The 27,664-nt window shown below is 36.6% G+C and overlaps 2 protein-coding genes across 5 annotated transcripts in view; both read right to left on the reverse strand.

The window, feature by feature from the left end:
- ADPRHL1 (ADP-ribosylhydrolase like 1) overlaps positions 1–27,664 on the reverse strand; it is a 35,945-nt gene that overhangs the window by 1,416 nt on the left and 6,865 nt on the right. For 2 of the 4 annotated variants that reach the window (XM_070943196.1, XM_070943197.1), the window contains exons 3-7: positions 23,578–23,703; positions 19,257–19,397; positions 16,960–17,087; positions 16,131–16,263; positions 15,131–15,284 (exon numbers count right to left, since the gene is read on the reverse strand). In XM_070943196.1, the coding sequence (XP_070799297.1) occupies positions 15,131–15,284; positions 16,131–16,263; positions 16,960–17,087; positions 19,257–19,397; positions 23,578–23,703 (682 nt within the window). Of the gene's footprint in view, positions 1–3,917; positions 4,413–12,884; positions 15,285–16,130; positions 16,264–16,959; positions 17,088–19,256; positions 19,398–23,577; positions 23,704–27,664 lie in introns of those variants that run through there. The other 2 variants (XM_070943198.1, XM_070943199.1) reach the window with 2 other exon arrangements.
- Positions 4,420–12,882, reverse strand: LOC139316466 (serine-rich adhesin for platelets-like). The gene is made up of 2 exons (XM_070943195.1): positions 12,559–12,882; positions 4,420–9,551 (listed from the first exon to the last, which is right to left on the reverse strand). Exon 2 carries the CDS (start codon positions 9,536–9,538, stop codon positions 5,447–5,449), a length of 4,092 nt encoding a protein of 1,363 aa, XP_070799296.1. The 5' UTR covers positions 9,539–9,551; positions 12,559–12,882; the 3' UTR covers positions 4,420–5,446.

Here is a 27,664-nt window from a genome sequence, read left to right on the forward strand (position 1 = left end):
CGTCCAGCATTTCTGTGCATGCGCAGAGTGTTTTTGATGACATCTGGGCAGGTGGGCGGAGCCTCCCACCACTGCCGCTACCGGTTTGCCTGAACCAAGGCAAACCGGGAGCAACCCACCACTGATCTGGAGGCTAAAACATACGAAGAATGGTTGAACTAGGAGTGACATGACAGCAGTGTTACAATATTTGAGGCGCTGCCACAAGAAGAGCTGGTCAATCTATTTTCCAAAGCATCTGAAGGCAAGATAAGAAATAATGGATGGAAATTAGTCAAGGAGAGATCCAACCTATAACTAATGAGAAATTTCCTGACAGAACAATCAACCAGTGGAACTTCAGAAGTTGTGGGTGCTCCATCACTGGAGGCTTTTAAGAAGAGACTGGACAACTACTTGTCAGAAAAGGTATAGAGTCTTCTACTTGAACAGGGGGATGGACTAGAAAACCTACAAGGTCCTTTCTAATTCTGTTATTCCATTATTGACTTCAAGTCACAGAATTTCCCATTCTTAGCAGAATACTCTAATCCATCATTTACTATTTGCTTTTATGAATGGACTGTCCAGAGCAGCTTCCTGCAGCCAGCATGGCCATCACCAAAAATTGTGTAAGCTGAAATATGTATATTTGAATGGTGCCCAAGTTGACAATCTTGGAATAGAGACAGAACTTCAGAATTTCCATGTGCAAAGCAAGTGGTAGGAATTGTAAAGTCTGTCCTGACTCATAGCTCCTTTATATGCAAGGAAAGGCCTCGGCATTAAGATGGGGGTTATGCTGAGAGACATAAATGTTAAACAGAAGATGGCTCTATGTCTTTACATACAGATCATCCCTGATCTGAGAAGAAGTGAAAGCAAGCAGTTGTTTCCTTTCATCATTAATTCAAGAATTATGTGATAATATATTCTGTATTCTTCACCTCTACCTCCTATATTACAGTAATAAAAGTGGATTTCTACTAGTCCTAATCCAATACTCAACTATTATACCAGACAGTCTCTTTTTACAATAATTTTAGCAAGTTAAATTTTAAAAAAACTATTTCTTGGAATAGGGGTACTCTGGTTTGTATATACTTTGCAGCTGGGAACTCAAGACTTTGGAACATTAATACCAAGGTGCTAATCAGGTTTTCTGCAGATGCTTCAGAAAAAAAAAGCTGTTTGCTAAACTTTCTCAGTGCAGCCATTCAGAAGAGAGAAAATTGCCTTGTAGAATTTTTAGTCTATGTAGGATTTGAACTCAGGAGGATTAATTGGAGGTTTCCTGCAAGATATTGATCAATTCATTCTTGGAAGTGCTGTTCTTTCCATTTTGTTTAGTTCTTGCCTGTTGATGACTGGTATTTTAATTTAAGCACCTAGTAGATGGTAGATAGTATCCAGCTCAATGAATCTCTTAATAGCCCATTTGCTTGAGTAGCAGACTTCTAGGAAATCTCGGGGGAGAGGGTTTTTTGGCTTATGGGGTATATTTCAGTCTTCCAGTCAACTGTATGATTAGTTTTAACACTATGGTGGCTGTTAGATATTTACAATCCTGATTCTTTATTGCAGTTTTGTGTTTCATAATTCTTTGATGTGATGTATCTTATTTGTGTAATATAATACAGTTGCAACTTTGCATATGATTTTGTTTCCATCTTGGTGGAGTGTGCAGACTTTAGGATTAGACAACATCTTCCTATTGCATTTTTTTTTCATAGTGCACCCTAGAGCCCAAGAAGAACCCAATCACAAGGCCTGAATTATGGGATTATAACATCACACAAAATGCAATATTGAAAACCAAGGAAGTATCACGATCAATTAATTTAACAGGATTGTGTTCTTAGTTATCTATCCATCTGTCTTACAGCAGTGTAAAATAATGATGATGAGAGGTAAATTCATACAGCATTTACTAAAATATTCCCCTTGATAATTGCTTAGAACTGTCAAACCATTAACCATGAACAAAGTTTTCAATTAACTTGTTCAAAAACTTTGTGATATCAGCTGGAAAAAAATTTCAGTGGCTTCAATCAACCCTGCCCTTCTTAATTAGTAAGTCAGGACAAAGAATAAACCTATTGTTGTAGCAAATTCATAAAAACACCTAGAAGTAACAAATACATTTGTTTGCCTTAGTGGACTACAAAAAACACATAAAGACTGTATTATAACAGTAATAGTTAAGTGTCAGTTATCTAATAAATCACATGCTTGCTTTAGTTAGAACAAACAGAAATATATTCAAATAAATGCAAAATAAATACCAAGAAGACAGCAGTACAGGATGGTACATAGGCTATGTTTTGCAGTTGTTCTTACTTCCTAGTATATAGGCTAAGATTAACCCTCTTAAATGTTTAGAAAAGAACGCAGGGACAGGCACAGTTGCAGGTTTTCCCAATTAACATTATTACAACATAATTAAGAGCATAGGTTCAGAAGTAGGCTACAGTAGGGAACATTTTCTTCCCTTGATGGAGAAAAACTGGAAGCTAATTATTTATCTGAAAATAATTATTGAAAACAATGTATTAAGATACACAAGTCCAAAGGAAAGCAGGCATTATGATAAATGCAAGTATTGTCCAAAGTAAATCTAAAAACCATTATGACATGACACTTTGTCTTTGTCCCTTTTTAGGTCTGCAAAAATCTAGACAATTACTAAATGGCATTAAAGAGAAAGAGAACACTCTTGGTTGCCATGTCATAGTTCACTGAATCTTGGCAGCCATAGCCTCGGAAGGTTTTTCTGACAAAAGGTTGAGAATAATTCAGCCAAAGAGAAGGGCCTTTTAGTTCCATTGCTTTTAGTGGAGGAGTTACGAATACGTACAATTTTATGAAAATCTGTTTAGCCAAAAAAGTACTTACTATTTCTAGAGTAAGTTCAAAATTGTGAACAGCATAAACTGTATAGTTGTGTAAGATATAGACTATTGAAGCAGGTAAATAATTTATATGATATATGAAGGACGGTGGCCTTTTATTACTAGCTATAATGAATTATTAATTCATAAAAATTATCAGTGTTTTGTTTGTCTGTACATGTTTTATACACATACACACATAAATAGATTATCCCATCATATTAACTGTTACTTACATGACATAAAATATATGTTTTCACTACAATTTGTTTCCTTCTTTTAAAATGTCAGAGGTGTTAAATATCAATTATGCCATCACTTTTTGAGAGGATCAAAGCAAACTGATTTTCTTTTCTTCAGACAGGGTCTATGAATGTTTTATTTAATTGTTCAGAGTCACATTCTTTTAAGACAATTTCCTTGGTCGCCTGCATGGTGGATTTCATTTCTGAAAAGAGAATTTGGTTGCTATACTCTTGACTTAAAGATGACACTTGGTTCCTGTATTTGGATTTGCATTTTTTATGTATTCACATTATAGACATGCTTGTGAGTAATTGGGTCTATGGTGCTCCAAAGTTACTTCATTCTCTCTTTGCTCCATAATTAACTCCTGAGATCTGGTCACAATGTGCATTTAAAAATTCCACATATGCTATAGTAATTTTCTCAATTTCTTCAAATTTCTGCAAAGTGCAACTCCACATCAAGCACATTTGATATTATTGGGCATACCACATTCAGAAGTGTTGTGGATAACAGTCTTAACTAGGATGATATATGAAATGACAAAGCTAAAACACATATGAAAATATTAGATTCATAAAAGACATCAAACACAATATCAGCACTTTCCCACCATAGTAAAATAACAAATCTTCAGTCCAGCTTTTATTGTGCCATTCTATAAAATAAATTTATACTGTATTTTGTACAACAAGATTTTCATTATTTGTTCTTTTGAAATTAATATGGAAATCCTGCATAAGTTCTACAACATAATTTAATTTACAACTGTATGTTCATAATTTTACTACATAAAGTTCATAATTTACAACTGCACAAGTTCTACAATATAATATAATATAATATAATATAATATAATATAATATAATATAATATAATGATGATTTTTCATTAAAAGTTTTGTTTTTTTATATCTGCATTATTGCTTCTACATTTTATTTAGTGTGACAGTTTCACAAGTTGTTTTTAAAAGCAATAAAAAAAAAACATTGGCAAGATTTCTGGGTCTATATAGTTTGCTCCAAAGTCCCAAGTCATTTTTCCATTTTAGTAGAAGATATAAAGTTCAAATTAGAAGGATCACTAACTGCCAGGAGAGGCAGTTTAGTTTTGTTGCAGCAAAGTTAGATTCTGCTGAAATAGGGTTAAAAAGAAACTACCGGTACCTCTTCATGCCACAATCATCCCCAGGTTGTCCTTGTTTAGCAACCAACTCATTTAGTGACTATTTGCAGTTATAATAGTGTTGAAATAGTAACTTTGTGGACAGTTCTCGCATTTATGACCTTTGCAGGTCTATAAAGGAAAGGAAAGCTGAAATAAGATCATAAAAATAGTCACAGTTTTCACTTAGCGATCACTTTGCTATTGATCAAGTTTCCAGTCCAAATTGTGATCACTAAACAGGACCTTCCTGTCATCTTACATTCAGTTTCCAAAAATAAACATGCAGATGCCTGCAGAAAACTTATCAGGATAGCAAAGCGGCAATGACATTTTTTTTCAGGGTTGAGCAATTTAGAGAATCTGCTTTAGTACACAGAGACTCCATTTAGCAATTTTGGCCAAAGGTGGTTGATAATTTGTAATGCTCTTTCCCCCCCCTCCCCCAGATTTTTGAAATCCTCAGAAATAGGTCTTTCTTTCTTTCCCGCTCCCATAAATACCATTCATATATTTTTAATCCACATTTCTTAATTTCCAACAATTAAAAAAACATCAGTTTTGTGGGATCATGTAAATTGGCACTTTTATCACAGCATAAAGTTGGATTGTGGATAGAAAAATGAGTCAGGGAAGTTACTGATAACAGAGATTTTGAATGGGATATGATGTACTGTGAGGGATGAATGTTTTTATCAAAAGAAGGGGAAATGACTGTGTATAAGCATGTGCTTCTGCTCAGTTCGTTATGTGGAAGTTACTCCTGAGTATTCTAGGAGAAATCTAAAAGTAAATTGGATGCATTGAATCAGTAAGATTAAAAAGAGAATGGGGTAAAACAAGGAGAGGTAGGATCAAGAATCAAGAGGTGCTGAATGAGTGTGGAATAGAGTTATCAATACAAAAGAAGTATGTTGAGGTGATTTGGTCATACAGACAAAAGATACAATGACAGAATTCTAAAATAAATATATGAAGAGAAAACGAATGGGTCAGAAGGAAGGAGAAGAATGAGAAAGCAATGGTTGGATGGAGATAATGACATATTGAAGAAGAGAGAGGTGAAAAGTGTTTTTAATGAACTTTGGAACTTTATATGCCTTGAAGAGAAATGATGGCAGAAACTGGACAAGCTTCCATCAATGGAATATGAATTTGAAGTTATTTCAGTTGTCGAGCTTAATTGTATCAATTGCCCGAATAATCAGTGGCTTAAAAGATAATGGTATGGTTTCTTCACTGTAACTTTCTGCTGTGTATTTTTCTAATGTAGCTTCAGTCTCATCCATTGCTGCAGCCCCAACTTCTTTAGATTCTCCATATTTCAGCCCAGATAAGTAATTTGTAACTGGTATTTGGTATTTGCTAGAGGAATGCTGTGTGTTCTTCTGTTTGGGTGGGTGGGTTTTGTTTGATGTGCCTACTTTAGGCTCTTCAGTATGCTCACAGCTTATTTTTTCCTTTGACAAAGTTTTATCATGACTCAATATTGGACGTCTGTATTTGTCAAAGTTCTTCAAGGAAACCTTTTTTCCACGATCATTCTGCTCATGTGTTTCTGGATTGGAGGGCAGGCATGATTTCTCCGATTGTTGATGTTTATACTTTTCAACTCCTATGTTAGATTTCGATTTGATATAATCTTTGGGGATTTGTATCTGCTGCAGTTCTTTCCCTCCTGCTACATTATCATCCCACTGTTTATTCAGTGATGTCACATCTGATGAGAGTAGCTGATATTTCTTAGAATCTTGCTCATGCTTTTTGCCCTTAGCAATCAAGTGAGGGCTTCTAGGGTCATTTAAGGATGGCTTCTGTGTAATTGCAGCTGCCGTATTTTTGGGGTCTGTGTTTAATTCTTTTGGTGACAATGATGTTTCATTTTTCTTAAAGGGATTCAGAATGGTCTCATCTGTTGCACTGTTCTTTTGGCTTTTTGAGCATTTGTGTTTGAAGGGTAATTGGTTTGGGTTTGAATTACTACTATTATCTCTCATCTTTTCTGGATTACTTCCAGGCTTCATTTTGTTACCAGATGATGATATTTTCTCATTCTGAAGATTGTCCTGAGCATTACTTCCCCTTGTATTATCAACTTTCATTGATTTCTTGAGTAAAGGGAGCTTGGGTGTTACAGAGCTTTTATTTTGTGTTGTAACACCTTCCACTCTTACTGTTTGCCTTGGTGGCGTTTGGCATTCTGAATGTTTGACCATAGTAGGCATAGAACTGTTGTCCTGTACTGTAATGCCTTCCTGTTTTGCTGGTTCCCTTGGTGGAATTTGGTATTTTGAGTGTTTGACTATCGAAGGTACAATAGTGTCATCTTGTGCTGTAACATCTTCAGGGTTCAGTGGTTCCCTTTGTGGTGTTGGGTGTTTTGAAGTGGGGAGTATGGAGAGTACTATTTCTATGTCACTAGGCTTAGATTTAGGTGGAGTTGACTGCTGAGTCTGAGAAACATTTGTTTCTGTTATGCCACCACCTTTCTTTGTAAACTCATTTTTTCTTAATTTCTGGGGAGTTTTGGAACTATATGCCATTTTTGGTACAGGATTTTTATCTTCTGTCTTATTCTTCTCTTCTTCCCTTTTGATGACTGATAAAGAACTCAGATGCGGTGCTGTTTCGAGTAAAACCTTGTTCTCTGCATCTTTGGTTCCTAGATTCGTTACTTCATTTTGGGAAGGGAAATAGCTCTTCTCAAACTTTTTCTCTGGCATCGTTTTCATCTTTTGTTGCTTTCTAATATCATTTCCCAAGGTCATCGGTTGTGTTTCTTCATTGTGCTTGAGATGTGCAGGGGTATTTTCAGGCCTCCTAAGCTTTCTTTTTGAAGACAGTTGATGCTTCCCACTCTGATGACCAATATCTTTGTCTTCTGCAACATTTTTTTCATTGTATATTAAATCATTGCTCAAATTGTGCATTATTGTATCATCTGGCTTGGGTGTGTTCTGGGACTTTAGAAAGTCACTAGGAAAAGGGCTGGGGCATTTCTTAGGATGAGAACAAGATGCAATATCATTTTCATTCTTCGGTAATGAGGATGAGGCTGGCATTGGAAGGTTCCCCATTTTGCATAAAGGACTGTTGACTTCAGCAATATTGAGTGCTGCTTTTGCTGAATCTTCTAATGAAGATAAATGATATTTTTCAGAAGCAGCCCCAGGACTATCCATTACATTGTGGCTTTCATGGCTAAGCAGTTCTTTTACGAGGCTTTGAGAGCTATGCCAGTCACTCAAGCTCACCCTTTCCTTGTTAGTGTTGTTTTCTGAACATGTATTTTCATCGACTGAGCAGGGTTTGGCTTTGCTATTTTCTATTGCTACGATAGATCTGGATCTCTTCATAGTATTGGGCAAGGAAGAATAATGTTTTTCAAATTCATTGCAAATATCATTTCCTTTTACAGTATTATCTCTGTCCTTTGAAGTGAGGGCTTGATCTGAGTTATTTGAAAAGTTTGGCCTACTGTTATCCTGGTAATTTTGTTGGCTCGTAGGCTGCAGGGGCAAATTCTTACTTTCTAGCTGGCAATCAGACAAGTTTTGATCTCCTTGTTGTGCTTTATGATCATTATTTGTCATACATTTTGGAAATAGTTCTTTATCAGGCAGTTTTTCTCTGTCCTGAATTCCATCAGAAAATCTGCTTCCAAAATCTTCTTTATTCTTCCAACCAAGAGACATTTTGTCTACAGCTGCAGGTTCAACACTTGATTGTTGGTTTTTGATTGACGGCTCGGTGTTACATGATGCCTGAGTTACAGGAGAGTGAAACGGTAGAGTATTTTCCAACACTTTCTGTTTAGAGAAACATTTTTGGCTGGCAAAGGGAGGAAGATCTTTTACAGATGCTGTTAATTCTATTTCTGTCTCTTTTGACCTACACAAGCCTTCTGGCATGGCAGAAATCTCATCTTCTTTAGTTTCCTGGTGGCCGAGTGCACCGACTTCTTTAGTAGGGTAGGTGATATTGGAGCAAAGAGTAGAAGAGTTTTCATTCTTAGAAATTTGTGTTGCAACCTTTGTTTGCAGAGCTCGAGCTCTGCAACCTTTGTTTGCAGAGCTCGAGAACATGCTATCTTTAGGTGATGAGGGTTTCTGGTTTTGGTCTAAAGGTAAAGTAAGCCTACGGCCAACAAGGGATACCTCTCCCATCGAAAGTGGAATGTTGCCTGTGTTAGGAACTGGGCTTTCAGAAGCTTCAGCCCTATCTATTTTGTTTGCAGCCATCATAGTCATTTCATTAACTTTCCTTTGCAATTGTCTTTTCTGTTCCTTGTGTTCCGATATCCCATTTTCACCAGATTGAATGCTATTTTCTGAATCTTTTATTTTTTCCCCTGGGACATTTTTGTCAGAAAGCTGAATGGTATATTTGGTATTTGTTGCCCAACTGCAAGGATGATTAATTTCAACAGCAACATGAAATTTAGGTATAGGAACAGTTGTACAAACCAAAAGTTGTGGCTTATTGCTGTTGATATTTGTTGCTACTCTCAAATTATCCCTTAGTATTTTAATTTCTGCTTTGCAAATAGCTTTTTGCTGCAGAGGCTTTATGTCCTTTTTTGTCTTTTGTCTCCCCCTTGCGTGGGGGGCAGCTATTCTCACATCAATAGCTGAGCAAACATTACTGGTTTGCTCAAACTTTTCTTTCATTTTGGAGAAGACTGAGTTTTTATTGATTATTTTGGGTAGGTTCTTTTTCAGATTCAGCTGCTTCTCCTTAGTTTCTTTTTCCTCAGCAGCTATAAATTTCTTCAGAACATTTTTTACAGTATTCTTCCCACATAAGCTAATCCATTTGGTTCTTTCTTGACTTATTATTGTCTTTGGATTTTCTTCATCAGTTATTGAATTCCTGTCAAACTTGCTTATGATGGAATTTAGCCCATTTTTAGGGGGAGAATACTTTTCTTTAATAATCAACTTGCCCACCTCTCTTGGCTTCTTTCGGAAGGGTTCACGATGGCTGTTCATGAACCTTGACTGCAGAAGTTGAAATTTTGTAGGGCGAATGCCATTGTTTGTGCTTTGGCGTTCAGGCTTTGAGCTCATTTTTTTTCCTAAGCTTTCTAACCAATTGACTTTTTTGTTTTCAACTGTAAGACTGTTAGATACGAGGTCTGTGAGGTAAACCAACAGGCTGCTGAGAACAGCAAAAGCACCTAATTTGCTTGACATCTTATTGAGTTTCTTCTTCAGTGCCATGGGATCAATCTGCACCTTATCGCTGCTCAGCTTCATACCTTTACTTTTGCTGCACAGAAGAAAATGAATGCTTTGGGAAGAGGAACCATAAACATGCATTGTACATTACATCGTATACTAAAATTGCTCTTAAAACTACAAACGTACATCTAATGTACACATTTATATAAAATACATCACCTTAGTCAAGACTTAGTCAACCTGTGATTATAGGTACCTATCTATGGCTGGCCATTGTCAACTATTGTATTATCTGATATAAGCAGTAATATATTTCATTAACTTTGAAAAAACTTGCATACTTGTTTCCTTCAGCCAACAGCTAAATAAAAGATATCACAAAAAATATTACTAAGTAATACTGAATATTGTACATTTTTAAGGAACTAAAAATATAATTCTGGCAAGTTTGTTCAATTTTTATAAAAAACTATTTCTGGAGTGTTCCATGTTCCACAAAGTATAAAATATAGGAGGCTACAGTTTTGATAAATTTAGGTCCAAAGCCCAGTTAGTTAAATTAAAACACAATTTCCAATTTTGTGGAAAATGTACTCTTAAAATATCTTTTCTGAAAGCATTACTTCCAGTTGGAAACCATTTCTGGACTTTGTGCTTGAGATGGAAAAAAATGGAACTTTGATTTGAGGTTTTGCTGATTAGATAGGTTTGTTATTATAGAAATGGCTAGTACATAGTATCATGCAAAAGTAAAAAGTTGAAGCTATTACTATATTCTATTACACTAAAACGAGTTGGAAGACAATGCTTTTTAAATTTCCTTTTTACCCAACACTTCTTCCTTTTTCTTCCCCTACTTTCCCATTATTTTCATTTTTCTTTGTAATTTATATTTTGATTTTATATTGTATATTTTGATAAACTAAAAATTTAAAAACATTTCCCCTATAAAATTATAATGGCAAAGATAAAAGCTTTCTGTATGCAAAGCTATTTAGGACAAGATAAACTGGCCTCTGTATCATTTCAGTCATTAACATGGTTGTAAGAATACTTTTGTTTGAAGAATTAGAATACTGGCAGCTGCGGATTTAGGAAGTGCTTTAACCTGAGAGGATCTGTTACTATATAAAATAATGAACTCAGTGTGAAAGCCAGAGTGATATCAATGGCAGTAGACTATTGCTTGGAACAGGGTGGGTGGGAAAATACACAGTGGTTTCAGCTTTCTAGTACCATAAAAATATTAGTTAGTTAATTCATCAAATAGTAAAATAGTACGTGAATGAGATTCATCTAACAGAATAAAACAGGATTAAGTTTTTATACCTCTTCATATATAAGCAGAAGCAGGACAACAATTGTTTTGGGATGAAATCCTGATGAGGTCAAGGACAAAGGAAATGATTGATTCCAATAACACAGGATTTCATCCTTAATACCACATAACAAGAACATGGCCAGTTCATATAACACATGTCTGATTCCAAGAAGCAATATGAGCTGGTGCTCATATTAATTCTGCCATCCAGATTATTGTAAACCCAGACAACTATTTATTCCTTGCTCAGTAATAGTCACATAATGACAAAAATACTTCTAGCATTTATGTCCTGCAAACAGGACCAGGGCCAGATTTGGGGGAGGAAGGCACAAACTGTTTTAACAACATTTGCTGTAATCTCAATTTCTCATAATCTGAAATTTAGATGGCTCCTAAAAAAATCACAACTTTATTCGGATGGCTATGCCTCCCCCCCCCTAAATATTCTTCCTCTTTCTGAAAATTAAAATGGCAGAATCAAGTACACAGTGTTCACTTTGGACAACGCTGAACATACTGTAGGAACATTAGACTGAAACAATATTCTCATCATCACAGGCTCCTTTTATATAAAGCTTCACTCCATTAAACAAAGACAACAGAGCAGAAAAAATATATGTTTGTTCATTGACCATCACTGAATGAAATAAGCAATTCAAAGCCAGTATTTGGTCAAATTATTAAATCTTCCCAAAGGGCAAGTTTTTCTCCTACTCCTTACCTCTCCCCCCACCACACACATGCACAACATTACACCTGTGACAACAATTTTATTATTAAAAGCAATGGTCTGGTTCCTCTCCATGATAGATACATGACAGAGGAAGGTATTGCTTTGAGGATTGTAACTCACATTTACTGAGTCTGATCTCAGCATCAGAAGCCTGTCCCTAGGTTCTTTCCATTATGGAAACATGAGGTCAAGATGATTAAACTTCTTGATGAACGTATCTTTTACTTTATGTACACTGAGAGCATATGCACCAAGACAAATTCCTTGTGTGACCAATCACACTTGGCCAATAAAAATTATATTCTATTCTATTCCAAACATTTCAGATGTTTTTAAACTTTGCTGCTTAACAAATGGGAACCTGTTATGACAAAAACTGCCCTCATTTCAGTTGTATCTAGGATTGTGAAATATTTACAGTATATACATATCAGAGTTGAAATCTACTTACATTCCCTACTGATTTGGAAGTGCACGTGCACCATTGTCACATCTAATTTTTGACCCTCTGTGCATGTGCAAAGCCTTCTGCGCATGCGCAGAAGGTCAAAAACAGGTTACTTCCTGGTTAAAACCAGGAAGTTAAAACCAGGAAGTAATGATGTCCAGGTGGGTGGGCGGAGCCTCACTCTGCTGCCATTACCGGTTCACTGTACCATGCACTGCCGGCACTACCGGTTTGTGCGAGCCGGACAGAATCGGCAGGATTTCACCACTGATACATATCCCATCTTGACTATTCTATTAGCTAACCAAAATGTTATTCTCTAATACAGAAGGTAATTCTAAAAGCTTTGTAGTTGATGCTGGTTTCGCAATTGTACTTATTCAGACAATCTAAATATCCAGAGCCAAATCCATATTCTATATTATCTCTGTAATGTGAGAAAACGTTCTGTGGTATTATGGGTAAAGCAAAAATACTCCATTAATGTTAATTGTGTTGCTAATGCTTAAGAGCATAAAAAGCAGTTTAGTTTTATGAACCTGTTATGCAAGATAATTGCATTTTTATTATTTATTAATATTATATATTACCTTGGACAGTTGTATTTTTCCAGGTGATCTATATCAAGCAGGAAATTAATAATAATAAATATTATTTCAAATCCTAGGATAGAAATTTTTGGCAATAGGAATTATCCCACATAGGAAATTTTGGCAATAGTTCTTTCTCTGCAGCAACCTCCTGGAACCCATGACTAGAAAGTGGGTTAAGCAGGCAGCATGGTGGATTGTTCCTACAACATATTTATCTGCATGTTAAAGTATGGGATTTTTCCAAAACATAGGAAATGTAGTATATAGTAACCAACTGTAGGAACTATGCTTCATGACGATAGAAAGCAATATATGATGCAATCCATGGAGCCACTATAATTTATTTTTTAAATGTACAAATACAGTATTATTCTAATAGAATGACATATTCAATTATTTACTCTAACTCCTTTAATAAAGCAAGATACTTCTAACAGGAACCTCAGAAGGATGTAGGACTAGGATAGGCAATCTCCTCTTTTCCAGATATTGTATATTTCAGTGTTTCTCAACCTTGGCGACTTTAAGCTGTGTGGACTTCAACTCCCAGAATTCCCCAGCCAGCAAGGTCAAAGTTGAGAAACACTGGACTATATTTCAATACCCTTCAGTCAACCAGCATCATCAGTAGGAAAGGGGTTGTGAGAACTAAACACTTAACATGTGTACAAAACACTTTGTAGGTACACATTTCCCTAATTCAGAGGTTGATTCACAAATACTTTCACCTTCTTCTTACAGTGGAGGTATCAAAGAATCATGAAATGTAGCATATCTAAGCTGAAACTTAAGTTTTTGTTACCATTAATGACATAGCAAATTAATATAATATTTTACCTAGCCAGTGCTAAATTAGTACCTGGTACAACATAAAAGTATAGTTTTATTTCAATGACTATTTCTTTCATATGAGCAGTTTTCAACCACTAAGAATAACTTGTAGATGCTATATCCCTGGATAGGCATTCTTTGAAAAGTACAGGAAACTATACTATAGGGCGGGAAATTAGGAATGGCTGTTATAGGGCAGTATTAGTTATTTTAATTAGTCAATAAAAGATTGTGTAAACCAGTCCTAAATTAATTGATGAAAGAGCAGCAGTATCCATGGAATGGGAGGAGTCCAAATTTGCATAATGGGAATGAGATCATGATTAAGAATCCCACCCTTTTCTACATGTGACATTGATGCACGTATCAAAGTGGTTGGGCTTCAATCATGCAGATTTTGACACAGATGTCAAAAGAAAAACCAGGCCCCATTGGTATCTCTACCTAACTCCTTTGCCTCCTTGACTTTTATCATCTTTCTCCATAATATGAACAGGAAGGAAGATGTTTAAAGGGGAAAAAAAAGAGTGAATAGAATTGGGAAAAGATGGAAAAAAGGAATGGGTGACTTTCCTTACTAGCCTCCAATCCATTGATACAGAATTGTTGAAGTAGAATTGATCATTCTTCCTTTACTCACACTTAGTCGTACTTAAGTCCTATGGAAATAAGTGAAAATTAAGTAAGCCTTTCATCTTAATTTTAGTGAGACCGAGGTGTTCTCCTCTTGTAATCCTGCATGTATCTACTTGGATGTAAATCATGGCAATTTCAATTTATTCCCAGGTAAATATGCATGGACCTGAATCCTGACCAAATATATAAGTGGAAGGAATCAAAACTCATGAAATATCTGCCTACAAATAAATCACTTTAACTTTGACCTCTAGTGACAATTGCAAGCAAAAATTCCAGTGACAACATACGGGAACATGCAATAAGCAAAAGTGCAAAAATAAAGAACAATGCTTATGAAGAGGCATAACATTCATTTATTTACAAGAATTTTAGTCACCCAAATAATTACAAATTTTGTCTTTTAAAAAAACAGCATCAAAAAATCTGAAAGGAACCATTGTAGTTTTGGGTGGATAGGTTACATTGATTTGATTGATTTGGGTAATTATTTTCTGCCTTTTCTTGGATCGTTTCCTGGTGTTAGCTCTCCTTCTTTAAAGGAATGGTGTTGCAAGTCTGACAAAAAAGTCACATTAAAAGGAAATGACAGGAGTGTGGATTAAGAATTTCAGGGAAAATGAGTGCTCTGAAAAAGTAGCTATGCTCTTTTAGAAGGGTGATGAAAGCAGTCTCCAGTGTGTAGATAGCATTAGATTTTTATATGCAATGATAGCATAAGTGAAAATGAGCACACAGATGACAGAGTGATATTATTAACAAGGTGAAGCAGAAATTTGTGTCATATAAAAAAAATTTTTAGAGCATTTTTTTAAAATGGATGCCAAAATTCTACCTTTGAAGAAATTTTCTTCAAAAATTTCTGGATAATTGTGGATAATTTTTAAAGGTATTCTAAAACACTGACTGCCAACAGTGCTTAAAAACTTATAGGCAACAATCCTAATATCCTGGGGGAAGATGAGCACATCGTTATTACTGAATAGTCTAATCTTAAAACAAACGGGGGCATCTGGTTTTTTCCTTTTTTCTCTCCTGCACATTTGTTTTCAAAAGTGATTACCGGTTTATTATAACATAAAAAAATTAAAAGTATCTTTACTTTTCCTCTGAAGATTGTTGGAAAATAGTTTCCCCCAAGTATTCGAACCTCTCCCTTTGCTCAAGTTCCTGGTATAAGCCTTTAGGAACCTTGTTGAGGCCATAGAGTAACCCATACAAGCAGCCAGCAATTGATCCCGTAGCTGCACTCTCGCCTAGAAATCAAAAGCACAAATGAGAAGTTAGCTCCGTTCAGGAATTTTAACCATGGAATGAAAGATAGGCTATTGCCAAACAATGATCAAGAATGTATTTCTGACAGGTTTCTGGGCTTCTTTGCGAACTGAATTTCTAAAATTTCCTCAGCATCTCCATCCTCAATTTTCATCAGCATGAACTGTGAAAAAAATCAAAACCCAGCACATCGCAGAAGTTAAGATGACAACATTGTGCCCCACTGCTGTAATGTTACAAGTGAATTAATTCATTTATTAACCACCTTTGAATGATTTATAAATCATTATAAATCTCTCATCCAAAATTATAATTCTTTCTTTCTCTTCATATACAATCCCCTCAATCAGCTGCATAGAAAATCATTGGATAGTCTATGTTACTACCACAAACTATTCCTCATTAATATCAGTTGACATTTCAACTGATAATGGTTTGATCATTACTGTACCAAAATAGCATGATGAGGAAAAGCATTATATCACTGTAAGCTATTAGGTAGGAGGTGGCCTAAAAGATGCACGTATACTTTTTAACTTTAAAAGAAGGGACTCCTTAAAGGGCTGTCACTGATACCCACTTTATCTAAAGTTATCCTGCTTTCTGCAATAGAAAGTGAGCCCTGAAGTGAAAATGTGTGAACTGACAATGGTTGAGCAATTAAAACTTTCAATGACACACTGGCCACACTGGCAGGAGTTATGTGACTTGGAGACCAATGCCTCTCAAAAACTTTTGGTTGACGAAAGCTGCTGTGAACATATTGCATTTTAATTTCTATAAGGATTGAATTATATAAGAAATACAAAAAGCAGTATTTTACTCACCTCCATGGAACATTGACCGGTTACAAAGTTCTGTCCAGTCACCACCACATCCTAAGAGAGCATCATATGCAATCATGGGAGCATCATGACCTCTCCTTCCACCACGACCTTCAGAACTCCATCTCCGGTAAGTCTAAATGGATAACTAATAACTTTGACTGTGTGAATTTGACGAAATGCAAACCAGAACATGCATTTATAAACCTCTCCGTTTGCATGTTTTAAAAACATAGATTGATTAAAAAAACATTAAACTACGGTTTATGCTTTCAAGTTCCTTGATTTATTTGCTTTTAATCCTTTGAGTAATATCTATCCATCTGTCACTGGTTCGCTATACATCAACAATCAATTTTTTTGTCAGCTATTATTGTTTCTATTACTATTTCTCTTATAAATGACCAACTTAAACTTTATTCTGTAAAATATTCTGTTTTTTGAGATGCAACCTCTATTGTTTGGTTTTGTAATTACAGCATAGGATCCATTTTACCATCTGGCAGATGGTACAGGATAATAAAAACAAAGACAAATAGGCTGAAAAACAGCTTCTATCCCAGGGCAATAACCATATTGAATTCTACGGTATAGTGCAATATTGGGTTTTAAATTTCAATTATATAGAATGCAAAGGATGTATGTTTGTGTTTTTATTTTTATAGTTATAATGTACACTGAAGATGGCATTTAATTTCGTTGTACCATGTGCAATGACAATAAACTAATAACTAATAAAAACTAATTTTTAATAAGAAAAGTATCAGTTCATATCTATTCCTCCTCTCTCCAGACACACAGAGTTTAAACAGCTGTTTCTTGAAAAATTTACCTTTTCTCTTTCCTCAGCATCATAATTGTCAGGAAATTGGGGTTTATTCTGGTTTTCTTCATTGATCTCTCTCTCCTCCAAATAAAATTGCCATTTTGCTTCAAAGTAAAACCAGTGTTCCTGATATTCTGAATGGAAAATAAATACGTAATTATAACACATTTAATCTTGAAAAATTATTCCAGTCAAGCATAGTCAAATTAGGCTGTTATAATACTGTTTGTCATTAATAATAACTAATATGCTGTACAGTAGAGAATAGGTTTGGAAGATTTTTATTTCCATAAAGATAAAGAATTAGAATCAGCTAACACAAAATAGAGACTCCATTTAGTGTGGTGGTTAAAGCATCAGGTTAGAAGCCAAGAGACAGTGAGTTCTAGACCTATTTAGCCACAGAGCCAGGTTGGGTTAGTCATTTTTTTTTCAACCGTAGGAAGGATGAATGGCAAACCATTTCTGAAAAACCCTTTCCAGGAAAACTATATAGGAGCTTGTCCAGAAAATCAGACATGATTGAACTGAAGAAAATAAACACAAAATATGAAATAAGCTGGATAGATCTGTCCTTCTGCACCATGAGTTTATGTGTGAATTTAGACTTGAGCCTGGAAATCTTTTAAGATGTTTTCTTACTGCTTAATGCATTTTTGGAAGCCAAGTTTGGTTAGCAATCTGGCTGCAATAGGATTTATATTAGTTCCATTTTTAGACCATTTTTAAAGGCTTTCTTTAATGCAATATGCTATAGTAACATAGCCAACTAAATAACTAAATCTGGTAACATAGTTAACAAAGATAACTAAAACCCAATCAGCTTTTGATACACAATCTGAACCCTGTAATATTTTTATTAATACAACTAAGTTTCACATTTAAGCTGTATACTCGAATATTATGCAGGTGTTGTATGAATCCATGTGAAAGATACAAACTTTATTTTAGGGTAATTCATCTTTTACTTTTTCCCCCCTCAAGAAATAATTTTTGAGGAGACAAAAGGGTCCACTCACTATTATTCTTGAAATGTACCCTGCTATTCTATCATAAATGTACTTCCTGATACCCTGTTGGAAAGAACATTTCTAAACACATTTTATGGTAGAGCTTACTTTTCCCCCTGAAATCAAAGGCAATTTCCTACACAGAAGAAGCTCTTTCTGTGTAGGAAATTGCCTTTGATTTCAGGGGGAAAAGTAATTTGTGCAGTGTATCAGCAATCTAAATAGTATTTATTTTCTTCATTATATTTAGCTTAGTGCTACCATGTACAGCCATTTAGAGCTGTTGAGTAGGAAAGAAAGAAAGAAAGAAACTTTTATCATTGTTTCTCCAGCCAAATCTCTTGAAAAACAGGGTTCAGTTGTGTTTCAAGCAGGGATCTATTTTTTCAACCTCTCTCCCCGCTTTCTAAAATAGCACTGCTTTCCACAATGACGGGTTTACAAGCACATGCTTCAAAAGGCTTGCGTGTTTTGCTTAGAGATGACATTGCCCTGAGCAAATGCCAGCGTCCTCCTGTGAGAGACAGACTTATAAGTGTTAATCCTGCACCTGCTCTACTCTTAAGAAACAACAACAACAGTTTGGATAAAAGTGGAAGAACTTCCATTAAAAAAAAACGGAGCGACTGTTAAAAGCACATTGCTTATGCATGTGTTTCACTGGTCTAATGTTATTTTTAAATTAGTATTTCATTACATTTCTCACCCAACGCCTTACAATACCATTTAAATTTAAATTCAAACTGAAAATGGCAAGTGAAATTAATTACAATACTAAAAAAGGTTGCAATAGCACTTAGACTTATATACCGCTTAATAGTGCTTTACAGACCTTGTCTAAGCAGTTTACAGAGTCAGCATATTGCCCAGTGGTGGTATTCAGCCAGTTCTATCTGGTTTGGGCAAAACAGTAGCTGCAGTGGCGGGAGGCTCCGCCCACCCACCCGGACATCACCACATCCCATTTTTGATGCTCTGCGCATGTGTGATAAGTCCTGTGCATGCACGGAGGTGGTGCGTGAGCTTGCATTTGTGAACCGGTAGCAAAGGTAAGTGAATACCATCCCTGATATTTTGCCCCCAACAATCTGAGTCCTCATTTTACCGACCTCAGAATGATGGAAGGCTGAGTTAACCTTGAGCCGGTGAGGATCAAACCCCTGGCAGTCTTAGAATTAGCCTGCAATACTGATTGTAACCACTGTGCCACCACCGGTAACTAAACAAAGTTACTGAATATTTTAAAAAGTTATATTGTTTTCACATTTTATGAATTTGAAATGCCCCATTTACCTGCCATGTGCCTGATGGTCTTTTTGCAAAACTCTTCGGCCATTGGAACAACTTTCATCATCTCTCTTCCCCATTGGACCAGTGGCTTTCCTTGGATTGCATACGAAGCAAACAGAGCTGCACAGAGGGATCCTAGGAAGCCTGAAATTAGCACATAAAGATGAATGTGTGTATGGTACAAAAAAGAGACAAATTTAATACTGACAATGTTAAAAAAAGGGGGAGTTTATGGACAGAATCATATCTATGTGTGCATAAAGAAATAAAAGTTTTAGTGTGCTCCCATGAGGAATCATTTTGTGAGGCTGAAGTAGCTATTTACTTTAAAGTCAATTAAAATTACATCCGTTCAGATATACAACATAGAACATACAGCCTTTTGAAAAATTAAAGAAGCAACCGTGAGATAATTTATTTGACTCCAAATAATACTTCATTTACTTAGTATTTAGGAGTTGTTGCTTTAAAGTAGTCCTTGACCTACAACAACAGTTCATTTAGTGACTGATCAAAGTTACAATGGCATTGAAAAAAGTGACTTAACAACTGTTTTTCACACTTACGACTGTTGCAGCATCCCCATGGTCACATTATCAAAATTCAGATGCTTGGCAACTGATTCATACTTACGATGGTTGCAGTGTCCCGGGTCACACGATCCCCTTTTTCAACCATCTGACAAACAAAGTCAATAGGGAAGCCAGATTCACTTAACAACAGTGTTATGCTTAGAGAGGGCTGTAAAGCACTGTGAAGCGGTATATAAGTCTAAGTGCTATTGCTACTAATTTAACAACTGCAGTGATCCACTTAACAACTGTGGCAAGAAAGGTGGTAAAATGGGGTGAAATTCATTTAACAAATGTTTCACTTAGCAACAGAAGTGCTCCCAGTCCGGACTGGATCGCCCGATCCGGTAGCGATGGAGGTGGGTGGTTGGGAGAACCAGTAGCAAAAATCCCTGCCCAATGCCCAACTGAGCCGCACAATCATCAGAGGCTTTTTTAAAAACCATTTTTAACCATTTTTCCTACAACCTCTTTGGCCGAAAAAATGCTTTTAAAAGTAAAAAAAAAAGCCTCTGATCATTGCGCAGCTCACCTGGGATCATCAGAGGCTTTTAAAAGCATTTTTTCTCCAATCTCTTCAGCCGAAGAGGTTATAGAAAAAATGTTTTTAAAAGGAAAATAAGCCTCTGCCAATCAGGCAAGTCAGCTGGGATCGTCAGAGGCGTTAAAAAAAAAAGCTTCTGCTGATCAGGCAAGTCAGCTGGGATCGTCAGAGGCTTAAAAAAAAAGCTTCTGCTGATCAGGCAAGTCAGCTGGGATCGTCAGAGGCGTTAAAAAAAAAGCTTCTGCTGATCAGGCAAGTCAGCTGGGATCGTCAGAGGCTTTAAAAAAAAAAAAGAAAGCCTCAGCCAAAGAGGTTGTAGAAAAAATGGTTTTAAAAGTAAAAAAAAAAAAAAAGTTGGCCATGCCCACTCAGTCATATTACCCCACCACCACCACCAAGCCACGCCCACAGAACCGGTAGTAACAAATTTTACATTTCACCACTGACTCAATTGTGGCCATAAGTTGAAGACTACCTGTATAAAGCATACAGACTTTTAAAAATCCACTTTGAAATGGTAACAACCTCTGGTTTTTTTTCATACAGATATTTCTTCTAGCCAGCAACCCAATAATAGTTCTTTAAAGAACAAAATAAAAGATTATGCTATATCTAACAATGTTTAGTTTGACCATTTGGGGCTATTTAGAATTTTGAAATACTTTATGAACATCCCCACATGGCCAAAATATAATGCTAATGGTAGCATAATAAATACATGTGCTGTAAGGCTTAATTCATCGAACTTCAAGCTCTATATTAAACTGTTCCCCTTTCAAAGATGTTCATAATGTTTTTTGTACCACTGCCAGCACATAATCATAACTATGGAACATTTCAGAGAATAGAGATGACCTGCTACTTATATCTGCCTTTAGGAGGTAGCTGGCTGGCATGTTTTCATGGTAACATTCCAGGATAATGACTTATTTTATTTCTCTATGTAGTTCTGACCTCAATGATTATGACAGGAGAATGGGATGCAGAAACTCAAAACAAACTTTTAATGATTCAAAGCACAACTAAAAAAAGAATTAATATCCTGTTGCATGTCACTGCTTGGAGAGAAGACTGATTTGATTTTTAGCTTACACATTATTCTCTTCATTGGGGGCAATAATTGATTAACCCATTTCATGATTTTGCATATTTTATGACAATTGCTCTATACCAAATGTGCATCTTGGTTTCTAGAAAATATGATAGGCCTATTTTAAGTTTGCATTTCTGACACACATCAAGGCCGATTCTCAACTGATATTTAGTAGGAAATCAGAAAAGAAGAAAGTTTGCCATTAATATGCATGCTGAGATCATAGTGTGTCACTGTCTAATGCAGGGGTCAGCAACCTTAAACACTCAAAGAGCCACAAAGTCCTAACAGGAAGCCCCCTATTCAATTCTGGACCCGACCGGAAGTCTGGTTCTCCCACTATAGAATCTCCTCCTAGTGAGTCCTTTCTCTTCTACCTGTCCTAACTGAAAGCCCTATCAATTGTAGAGCCGACCAGCGACAGGGAGCCGCAGCACAGGTATGAAAGAGTCACATGCGGCTCCAGAGCCTTGGATTGCTGACCCCTGGTCTAATCTATCTTTCCCTAACTAGGATTTTTCCAGATTTGTTGAATTCCCCAGTAAGCATACTTGTAGATTTACTATTGGTTCCCTGGGGTGCTTCTTCTGTTGCCCATCCACCTTACTTACTTTAGTTCCTTTTGGGCAATTGCCCCATTGACTCTATACCTCTTTAGGTTATACCTATGATCCCCATTTTTTCCCCATAGCGCCTTCCTGCTCCCTGAACTACAGCTGGGAAAACATACGTTAATTCAGAATGTGAACCTGTCATACTGCAACCAAATCACACTTTGGAATCCTTGGCCCTAGGATTCCACTTGGAATAAAAAATATAGCTTCTAAATCAAGGCATTTGGAAGTGAGTCCTTACAACAGATGGAACTTCTTAATGACTAAATAAAATAGGGTTACTGGCAAACATTTCTGCATGCCTGCATTAACATATTTAATCTTTTATATTTGTTTTTAATATTACAACCTTACATTTTATTATCTCAGCTCTTCCAGAAAATATCAAGCATCTTTCTTGCAAATTCTTCTCATAATTCTTCTCTTCTCATATTTGTGTGTGTGTGTGTGTAAATATCTGTTGACTTGCAAGGTACTCTAGACAAGAAGCACAACCAGGAGAACTAAAGGTAAAGGTTCCCCTTGCACATATGTGCTAGTCTTTCCCGACTCTAGGGTGCGGTGCTCATCTCCGTTTCAAAGCCAAAGAGCCAGCGCTGTCCAAAGACGTCTCCGTGGTCATGTGGCTGGCATGATTAAACGCCAAAGGCACACGGAACACTGTTACCTTTCCATCAAAGATGGTCCCTATTTTTCTACTTGTATTTTTTACGTGCTTTTGAACTGCTAGATTGGCAGAAGCTAGGACAAGTAACGGGAACTCACCTCATTACGCGGCACTAAGGATTCGAACCGAACTGTCGACCTTTCGATTGACAAGCTCAGCATCTTAGTCACTGAGCCACCATGTCCCACTCTATCTTTATTCTACCTTTATTCTAAGGTTACACTAACAGAATCTTGCAAGTGTGAAAGTAGCCTTCCCTTCCTTCACTTTACTCTTCTGAAAACTAGGGAGGGTTCCTTCTGAGATGCTTTTATTACACCTCCTCATTTGGATTCCAATTTAGTTTATTAAACTGTTGTCTAGATTGTGGCTCTTTCTCCTGTCTCCCAAGGTATTCCCGCATACCATTACGGTATCCTCTAGGTCAGGAGTCTCCAACCTTGGCAACTTTAAGACTTGTGGACTTCAACTGGCTGAGGAATTCTGGGAGTTGAAGTCAACAAGTCTTAAAGTTGCCAAGGTTGGAGATCCCTGCTCTAGGTCTTTTCAGGGGAAGTTTAATGGGTGGGGACATATAAATGTTCCTTTTCACCCCTAATTTTTCCCCATACTTCAGTGTTTGTCTTCATATAATTAATGAAGTTCTAACCTTAAGAGAGCTAGTATATTAGAACATATATTCAGTGGACTAGAACATATGCCTTTAATTGTACAGATGTCAAATAAAACGTATGGTACCTCATCATCCAGAATATGTATTACTGTACTCAGTCATTTGCTAATGACAATGTTTTATATAGGACAACCAAGTGTGCTAATTTTCCTGGATATTACCTGTAGGATGGTTATGAGTCATTCGTCCAACTTCAATGCTCACTTCAATGAGAGTTTCCAGTCTTTCGGGCTTCCAGTATTTCATCCCTAAACACATGGCTTTTGTAGCTGCACCAAACCCTGAGCCTATATGACAAACAACAACATGTAAATTAATAAAGAAAGTTCTGCTGTTTTTAAAATGGTTGCATGAACAATTTAATTAAATATAAAGAAATCCATAGAGATAGTATAGTATAAATTCTATAGCACAAGGCTGTCAAACTAATAGCCTGCGGGCCGGATGCGTCATGTCCTGGCTACACCCACGCCCGGCCTAGTGAAGGGGGAAAAAGTCACAATATGTCACATGTCACCGCCGTTACAACACAAGTTTGACACCCCTGCTGTGGCATATAAATGTAATAAATAATAATAATTCACTATCAGTCAATTGCCAAAGGTGGCTTTAGTTGGAACAGCATACATCTTGCATCAATGCAGGATGAGCCCTGGTAGTACAGTGGTCTAAAGCACCCTATTAAGACCAGCTGCCTGCAATTACTACAGGTTCGAATCTCGCCAGGCTCAAGGTTGACTCAGCCTTCCATCCTTTCTAAGGTAGGTAAATTGAGGACCCAGTTGTGGGGGCAATAAGCTGACTTTGTATAAATATACAAAAGGATGAAGGCTATTGCTTAGCACATTGTAAGCCACCCTGAGTCTCCAGAGAAGGGCGGCATATAAATCAAATTTAAAAAAAAAAAAAGCCTTTACACCATCAAACAACAAGATCTGCCTATCTCATGTCCTTGGAAAGGAATCTATAGGTGGATAAAAATGCCAAATCCAATTTAAACATCTGGCTGACTATGTGACCAACCATAATAAACAAACTTAAAAAAAACAAAATAAAACCAGGAAAAAGTTTTTAAAGAAACGAATAACAATTTGGAATACACACAACATTTACACAAGCAGTTTTGAAGAGAAATTTTGATATTTTCTTTGTTTATTGAATTTGATAAGACCACCCATTTCGAAAAAGGCTCTGAGCAGCTTACAATGTATTCAATGCTTAAGAACAACACAAAAAAAAAAAAAACCCATAGAAGACTCCCCATCATGCAAGAAAGAGTCATCAGAGGCTCCACAGACACACTAATCCCAGGCATAAGCTTTACACACCCTCCTCCCTCGCCACACATAAACTTTCTACATAAAATTACATTTCAACAGATGAGGGCAATATATTAGAAAAATCACAATAAAGCTGGATTTGTCCCTCATGAAAAAGTTTTTTGACGTGTGTGTGTGTGTGTGTGTGTGTGTGTGTGTGTGTGTGTGTGTGTGTTTTATGCCTGGGTTTAGAGTCTCTGTGGAACCTCTGATGACTTGGAGTATTGTATTAATTTTTCACGCCAAGTAATTTCTCCTCACTTCTTAAATACTATTGATTGAACAAAGGTGCATTTTAGTTCAGTAATGTTTAGTAACAACAAACTTTTGGCCATTAATTGGGTGTATTTATATACAGGTAGTCCTCGGCATACAACAGTTCAAAGTTACAACAGCACTGAAAAAGTGACTTGGGCTGTTTTTCACACTTACACCGTTCCAGCATCCTCATGGTTACGTGATCAAAATTCAGGAGCTTGGCAACTGACTCATATTTATGACGGTTGCAGGGATCACTTTTTGCAACCTTCTGACCAGCAAAGTCAATGTGGAGGAGAGACACTTAATAACCTTGTCACTAATTTAACAAGTGCAGTGATTCACTTAACAACTGTGGCAAGCAAGGTTGTAAAATGGGGCAAAATTCACTTAACAAACATCTTGCTTAGCAACAGAAATTTTGGGTTCAATTGTGGATGTAAGTTGAGGAATACCTTTATCTCTTTCTTACATAAAAACACTGCTTTTATTATATATATGTTTAACTCAAGGTTTTGATTTCTGGGCCTCTTCCTTCCCCTTTTCACGTCATCAATGAATCAAGATTTGATTCTTTGCCTTGAGTATTTCTGGTGCCCATTGCTTGTTTACAAAATGTCTTTCTCTGTCACAGGAATCAAAACCTCCAGCTTCATCAGCTTCAAGTCCAGACACTTACTATCATAAATCACTGCCCTATGCTAAATAATATTAGGAAGATAGTAGATTCGGTCTTATTGTTGAATGACTAATTGGGAATTTTCAAAGTTACATAAATTGGAAAAAATAGCATGTTCCCATGAGTGGGTGTTACTTATTTTTTCACTCATGGTTTATAGTAATGGTATTACTGACACCTTCTCAAGTGTCCTCTCAGAATGATAGAGTAGTATGAGACAGACAGATTCCTCTATGTCATGACAACTAGTTACCCTTCAGTTGGCTGAACCACAGAATGGATCAGATGGAGACACAGAGCATTAGAGGGAAACTATAGCCCAAGAGTGGCCTAGTTTTATTTTATTTTTTCTTCTTCTGGAGAGTGAGGAGGAGCAGCTGTTTTGACATCAGTGGTATACTGCAGTTCTCAGGGACAAAAATAATTGCCACAGTATGTTGCAATGTTTATGCCATGATGCTGCCTTAGAGGCTGATGCTCCAATTGAGTACCCTTATGTCCCAATGAAACAGTGTCATATTAACCTGGAATATGGATCTGGAATCTGCGTCATCCAGTGGAAGCTGGGCTTTTGCCCATGAAATATGATCTCTTAAACTTGCCAGCATTCAGACTATAGAATAGGTTCTGCAGTTTGCATATGTGGGAGTTAGGTTCGTGCAATATACACCAGGAAGGAAGGAAAGTGAAGTCACTGGAGAAATCAAACTGGCAATCAATGTTTTGTCTTCAGTCCTACACTCAGAGGCATCATGTGTATGCAGTTGGATTATCCCAGTAGTCTGATTTCAATAAATGAAACTAGAAAAATGCAGTGGTGGGTTTCAAAATTTTTTACTACCAGTTCTGTAGATGTGGCTTGATGGGCATGGCATGGCTTGGTGGGCATGGCTTGGTGGGCAAGTAAAATATCCATTCCCACCCCACTCCAGGGGAAGGATACTGTAAAATCTCCATTCCCTTCCCAATCCAGGGGAAGGTGACGGCAAAATCCCCATTCCCTCCCAAGTCCAGCTGGTACTTGGGAGGCAGAGAATAGATGGGGATGGGGCCAGTCAGAATTTTTACTACCGGTTCTCCGAACTACTCAAAATTTCTGCTACTGGTTCTTCAGAACTGGTCAGAACCTGCTGAAACCCATCTCTGGTAAAATGTCTAATAAATGCACAGCTCCAGATGAAACATGAACAACTGTATTCCAGGAAATGAATATAAAATTCCAGGACAAAAACCTGGAATCAGAAAGCATCATGCCAAGAACAAAGACTCTAGAAATAGATATTGAGCTATTTGTAAGCCGAGATAATTTACAAAAGGACACTGAGCTGAGCCCTCCCCAAGGAATTCTTGGCAGCTGACCATGTTTCTCCAGGCACATATAGAATTGCTGCTCAGCTATACAGCAGATCACGATTCTTTCCCACATGTCAGAGGAGAGCATACTTGTTATTGTAAAAAGAGAAAAAAATATCGCATCTATCTTTACAGGATCAATCTATGAAACTTGTCATTTTTTTATGAAACACAAAAAAAAACCTAAACTCTTTAAGTATACCCTACAATACATGAAAAACTGTGTAATCTGCAATGATTTATCACTGGTTAATTGAGGTAGCAGTCAAGTGCCAAGTATTTAGGATTTTGAAATGCACACACCAAACAAGACCAATCCTGTTTATATTCACCTAAAGTTAGTTCAATATTGTATATGAATGTGTATGTCTCTGTGTGTAAATATCAATATCAATCAGTGCAATTTACCAACAATTGAATACATGAAACTGCAGCCAAAATGTCAAAACACTGAAATAGTAATAGCAGTAACAAGAGGACTTAGACTAATATTCCGCTGCACAGTGCTTTATAGCACTCTCTAAGCGGTTTACAAATTTCAGCATATTGCCCCCAACAATCTGGGTCCTTATTTTACCGACCTCGAAGGGATAGAATGTTGAGTCAATCCTGAGCCAGTCAGGATCGAACTCCTGACTG

This window comes from Pituophis catenifer, unplaced genomic scaffold (genome assembly GCF_029215685.1).
Source record: "Pituophis catenifer annectens isolate HBS135680 unplaced genomic scaffold, rPitCat1.0.hap2 SCAF_4, whole genome shotgun sequence".
NCBI classification, from domain to species: domain Eukaryota; kingdom Metazoa; phylum Chordata; class Lepidosauria; order Squamata; family Colubridae; genus Pituophis; species Pituophis catenifer.